This window comes from Ursus arctos, chromosome X (genome assembly GCF_023065955.2).
Source record: "Ursus arctos isolate Adak ecotype North America chromosome X, UrsArc2.0, whole genome shotgun sequence".
Classification (NCBI taxonomy): Eukaryota; Metazoa; Chordata; class Mammalia; order Carnivora; family Ursidae; genus Ursus; species Ursus arctos.
Window position 1 is genome coordinate 93,782,769 of NC_079873.1, and position 6,162 is coordinate 93,788,930.

Genomic DNA, 6,162 nt, shown 5'->3' on the forward strand with positions numbered 1-6,162 from the left:
TGCATATAGAAACCCAAGACCATGTGAAGCACGTTAAGTTCCCTGTGACTTATGGCTATTTCTCAGTTACTTATTAATTTTATGGTAGCGCTGGAACGGTACCTTTTTAACAACTGCATGCTATGGAAACAATTAAGTGACTCTGTTTTGAAGGATATTTTCTATGGTAAAGATGTATGAAGTCTTGGACTAAAGGAAGGTCACTTAACTCAGAATACTTAATGTACTTTGCTGAACTATTAACTGCACATTATGTAATGCAATGTACTTTTTTTATTGAATTCACCGAAGTTCTTCCACTTCTATACCATTATTTGTTAATGGCATTCCAGCTTTAACCTTCTGTGAGGTACAGAAATTTGACTCTATAAGGTCAAAATGTTAACATGTAGGCTAAATTTCACTTAAGTGGTGCAGGGGTTCAACATTTTAAGTAAAAATCCTTTCACACACTTGTTAACAAAGTCTTAACATCCGAACTTTTCTTGGGGCAAAAATACTTCACGGCTTGACTTTTTGTACAAATTTTAACTATATAATGTACAGATCTGTCTTTTATGTATTCATGAAAATGGTAATCAAAGCTGCCAGTGCTTTTTAATTTTCCTGCTAAGGGTGTAGGTCAGTGGTGTTAAAACTAAATTTCTCATTTAAATTACTGGGTGAAATAATTACTATACGTATTGTAAAACCAATAGATCTTGGTTATACAATGTCAGTCCATTGGTGGTCCAATTATTTCAAGTATACCTTATTAACAGAAATATCAGTGGATTCAGCATAAAACTCTATAGTACTAAATGTCAAGCCTGTGAATTTTGTTCTGTATCTTGAGTAAATTTATAATGTTCTCATGAGCTATCAACAAAACATATGTACTTTTATGAACTATGAATTTCCTAATTTTACATGCGACATGATTTTTACAATACTGTTTAAACTAACAAATGTATTTTACTACAATTTTATTATAAAATACATTATCACTAAATGAACTTTGATTTTAAAAATCAAATTGGCTTCAGTTGTTTATAATTTTTTACAAATAGACTTGTAAAAAAAAAGACTGGCATTATACAATAGCAGATAAAGATGCTATTGAAGAATGCTACCCACAGGTATGAGAACACATATACTCACTTCCCGTAAGGTGTAATGTAAGAGCCATTAGCCACAAGGAGCTTCGTAATTAAATAAAAATTCGAAAATCAGTTTTTTATTCAAACTAGCCACACTTTATTTTTTAAAAAGATTTTATTATTTTTAAGAGAGGGCAGGGGGAGGGGCAGAGGGACAAGCAGACACCCCACTCAGCGGGGAGCCCGATCCCAGGACCCCCGAGATCATGACCTGTGCCTAAGGCAGACGCCCAAGGCACGGAACCACCCCACCCAGGCGCCCCCTAGCCACACTTTACATACTTGATTATCAAGGGACAGTTCGATCACTGCAGAAAGTTCTATCCGACAGCGCTATACATCATCTGACAGGAGAGGGGAATTCTGTACTTCACAAATGAGAAACACAACAGCAGTAGAGCTGAAAAGTCTCACATTTATTACTGAGCCAATCTATTGGTGCAGAGGCCTAGGAACAGAGAAAAACCATCTCCCTGATAAAACGTGGCTCATGGCCAGGTAGGAAGGATGTTTACAGAGCGATAGAGAATACATTATCTGTTACGCAGCTTAATTAAATATGAGCGCCAATTAGGTGTTTCGTCTCATGATGTGTGACGCCTTACAGACCCAGCTTGGTTCTTCGCCAGTGCCTCCTCTTGGAGTTGTACCTGCACAGAAAGAACTGTAGGTTACAAAGGCAGTCTGACCTCAATTTCACTGCCCTCATTCACCACAAACTTTGCCATGTCAGTACCATAAAATCCTTGAAAGGCGAAGGGTCCCATTTTTCCTTCCTTTAACAGGTTTGGAGCTCTCTTTGGGAGTAAAAAGTGATTTGCTAGATGCGTTCAAGAACTCGTCAAATCAAATTTTTACCTCTCGGAATGATTCTAGGCTAGGAAAACACACTGGTTCTTAATTGAGAGTGGACGAGTCTCTCCCCTCGAAGAGCAGAAGCCTCCCCCCGCCAAGAGTACACCCACCTACTTTTGATTCAACATACCTGGGGGGGTAGACTCAGACACATCTCTTTTGAAACCCCCCCTTCTAAATTTCATCAGAAGCAACACTTCTACATCATGGACCACACACACATAAAAGCCCCTGCATTAAGTGTTACACTAGGAACACCCCCAATCATTTCAATATCAAAGCAAGAGATCTGCAGAGCTAAGGCCACCTCGGAATTGTCCCTGTCAATCTGTCACGATTTTACCCTCACAAAGGCAAAATCCAACACGACGGACACAGATTTTCTTTCAGCAGGATAATGTCAGTACTTCCACAAGAGGAAGCACTGTAATTGCAACCTGCTTTCAATACACTTCAAAAAGTTGCAAGACAGCCGAGGTAAGAGAATCTTTCAACTGTTGCCAGTTCTCCGGGCTGAGCGTATACTCTTAACCACACATTTCTTTCATTCCGCACAATAACCCGGGAACGGCAGGGGATAGGACGGAGAAACCGATGTTCATGTCAACACATTGAAGAGGGGCTTTACTAGACACACCTGAGGTTCTCAACACAAATCCATCAAGCTTGCACAAGGGCTGAGCTGCCGAAGTAACCGTTCCGCCAAGCGGCTCAATGCTCTTTTCTCAGTATTGTTATGAGGGCAACACATGGGTTTTAAGATCTAGCTGCACTTCCAACAGTGAGACATCTCCTACACATATCGATATAAATAACAAAAGCCAGTGTTCAGTATACGATAAACTAAAGGCAGAAACTGGCCTCTAACGTGACAGGGTGTGGTGATTTCCACCCGTCTTTTTAGCTGCCTCAAAGAATTAAGAAAACAGGCCCCCAATTCACATCTTCGTCTTCACACCAGCAAACTAATCCCACTTACATCTGCAATTCAATCAAATCAGAGTGCTATACTCGCGTGAAGATCTTGCAAAAGGGACCCACTTGCTAGGCCCGTTCTGGAGTCTCAGCTTCAAAAGGCTTTTCAAATAAAAATCCTGGCAACAGTATTTGCTTCCTCCTCCTCTGTGGTCCTTTGGGCTCACTTATTTGGGAAAGCCAGAAAATCTAATACTTCATTTTAAACACACCCAAGTTCTGGAAGCTGTTTAACACCCAGGGGCTTGTCACTGGTTGTGAACCCTTGAGCAAGTATCACCCATTTCTGATGCTTATTCTTCTTCCTTTTGAGACCTGTCTCAAGGTCCACCTGGTCCCCCATAAAGCAGTGAGACTGAAAGGCATGCAGGAGACCTGCGTTTCCGGTTTAGCTTCGCCTGTTAGCTTAGGTGACCCTGGAGGCCCTCCGCAGCCATTTGAGTAAAGTCTTTTTTCCAAAAGCATCAATTCAACTACTTCTGCAGTAAAGAGCAACTCCCAATCTTTAGAAAAGACAAACACCTCAAGCTGGACTGGGTGAGCAACATCGTCTTCCCACTGCGATGATAACGAAGACAGCCCCCACCTCACGTTCTGGTGCAGACTGAAGACAATGGGAAATGAACACTGGAGTGTCTGCCCCCAATCCCAGCTGCGGGCTGGGTTGCTGTCTAGAAACACCGAGGGAGGCACGTTAAAAGAACCACCACAGGGCAACCCTCTCAGGTCCCCTCTCTCCTTGGGAGCTTTGTACTATCACTTTGCTACCTCTCAATGAACTCTGCTGCCCAGCAAAAAATTAATTAATTAAGAAACAAAATAAAACCGCAACCACCAAAACAAGCAGGTGGCTGTGGGGGTTCCTTACCTGATTTTTTTTTTTAAGATTTTTTATTTATTTATTCGACAGAGATAGAGACAGCCAGCGAGAGAGGGAACACAAGCAGGGGGAGTGGGAGAGGAAGAAGCAGGCTCAAAGCGGAGGAGCCTGATGTGGGGCTCGATCCCATAACGCCGGGATCACGCCCTGAGCCGAAGGCAGACGCTTAACCGCTGTGCCACCCAGGCGCCCCTTCCTTACCTGATTTTATTACCAGTTTTCATCCGAATCCACTGGGGAATGGGACGGTTCTGCTTTTGTTTCTTGGCCAGGAATCGCTTGATTCTGAAAGTCTTGTGAGAAGACTGGGAAGGAAACGCAATCAATTTAGACAGCAACACCAGAGCCTGCTCCACTGATTCAAGGTCAGGAACACCCTCGATCCACAAACATCTGAATGTTTCATCTCTACCAAAAACAACGCTCTCAATGCTAAACCCATCACGCCCTTTGCTCTTTTCCTCACAACTTCTGGACGCACATACCATGATCCCCACTGTTCGAATAAAAATCAGCCAAGGGTCAGGAAAGTAAGTAACCTACCCCAGATCAGAGTTATTAATGCGCACAGCTGGCATTCAAACCCAGGTCATCTATGCTCCAAGGCCAATACCTTCCAGTCTTCCCTGCTGTCACCCCAGCACCCAGGAGACCAGTGGGGATGGCTGGGAAACTTGGTTTTCACAAAAGAACACAGCCTTTTGTCAACCAGAACAATTTAGCACTTGCAAGTCAATGAGCTTCAGTGCACTACGTAAACCAGGGGTAGCTAAGGACACGGAGAGCGCGTGCGCCCCAGAGAGCGAGGGGCGGGACAGAAGACGTCAGTCCCAGAGTAAGCCGATTTCTCGCTGAAGGCGGAGCCAAATGCAGGCCTGGGTCCCAAGACCCTGGGATCACGACCGGAGCCGGAATCAAGAGTGGGTCGCTTAAACAACTGAGCCACCCAGGCGTTCCCCCCACCCACTGACCATTTTGGTGTGAATTCTATTCAACTTAAAATATCATTTTCAAGGACAACTTGCCCAGTTTCTCATTTCATTTTTTGGCTTTAAGAACTTGGGTCATCTAAGTCCAACTCCAACCACCCCCGCTCGAGTTTGCAGGACAATCCAGAAATGGCAGGTAGTCTCAAGTCTAGCCAACGTGGTCCAACACACCCTTGCACCTTGCATAATAGGAGCCCGTTACAAAGACGGCAAAGACTACACTTCTCTCTCCCAGCTCACTATAGCAGTTATAAATTTCCTGCCAACTAAAAAAACCAGATACTGATCCTCTCCATACCTAGAAGCATAGAGCAATTTTAATTTCTCAGAAAACGATCACAGGTAAAACCCACGACCATAACTGTCCGCAGTTAGCATTTTAAGAAGAACGCCCGAATGGCACACAGATCCACACCGCAGCACTCCTTCTTCCAGGTGCTTCCACGGGGAGGTGCGTTAAGCCCCTGAACAAAGGACTCAAGCCCTGTAAGCTCATAACATGGCATAATCCTGGCCGCCAACTTAAAAAAGTTCCGAAAACCAGCGGACCGCATTCTCTTCTCGATGCCTGGCACGTGTGACGGGCAACCCACTGTCGGGCCACGATTTCTGGAGTGAACCCCTCGACCTCTCTCCCTCCGAGTCACAGTTCGTTCCAGAAGGGCGAAAGGCAGTGGGAACCCCCGCTAGCCCGGGCGGCGCACAAAGCACCAGCCCTCGGACCTCGCATGGCCAGCCCAGCTGGCCCCTCCTCGATCGCTTGCTAGCTTCCCTCTAGGCCCGCGGACTGGAGCGGTGGCCCAACTCGACCTTCCCAGGACAGAAGGCTTTAAAATGCCCCCCGCACCTCGACGCAGTGTGCGGCGCCAGCAAGCTCGCAGAGACCTCAGGTCTCCGGAAACCACCCCGGAGCCGATGGGAACGGATGGACTTACCATGGCGAGAAGCAGCCAGCCACACGCAGCAGGATGGCGGCGAAAAAGAGAAAGGAGGAAGTGGGCGGAAGGACGTATTTAGAAGACGCCGCCGAGGGCGGAGCTTAGAAGATGAGGCCAGAGGCCGCCTTCTGCGGCCCTCACTCCGCCCCCCGCGTGCGGCCGCGCTGCCGTGGGAACTTGGCGAACAGGGCAGTCCGCGCGAAATGACATTCGCTTTGCAGCACTTCCGTAAGTGCGGTGCTCAGGAGCCTGTCAGTGTGCTTCGTGGGTGGGGCGCACAGCCCGCGGTAAACGCTGAAGTGCTACGCCTTCCCGAAGGCACAGTGAGCACAGTGGGCGGGGCTAACTCCAGGGGCGGGCAGGGGAGACGTCACGTCCGAGTGCAA

General features: G+C 46.4%; 1 protein-coding gene and 1 non-coding gene across 2 annotated transcripts; both read right to left on the reverse strand.

Moving 5' to 3' along the window:
• Positions 1 to 1,534: 1,534 nt before the first annotated feature.
• RPL39 (ribosomal protein L39) lies at positions 1,535 to 5,892 on the reverse strand. Its single transcript, XM_026478901.3, has 3 exons — positions 5,774 to 5,892; positions 4,051 to 4,154; positions 1,535 to 1,789 (listed from the first exon to the last, which is right to left on the reverse strand). Exons 1-3 carry the CDS (start codon positions 5,774 to 5,776, stop codon positions 1,741 to 1,743), a joined length of 156 nt encoding a protein of 51 aa, XP_026334686.1. The 5' UTR covers positions 5,777 to 5,892; the 3' UTR covers positions 1,535 to 1,740.
• Positions 2,307 to 2,438, reverse strand: LOC113241297 (small nucleolar RNA SNORA69). The gene has a single exon (XR_003311519.1). It is a non-coding gene; the product is annotated as a small nucleolar RNA SNORA69 (small nucleolar RNA).
• Positions 5,893 to 6,162: the final 270 nt, after the last annotated feature.

Coding starts and splice junctions, on each gene's coding strand:
- RPL39 (XM_026478901.3), bottom strand. Junction 1,790..4,050: donor AAAACTGGTAATAAAATCAG/GTAAGGAAGGGG, acceptor CTTTCTGTGCAG/GTACAACTCCAAGAGGAGGC.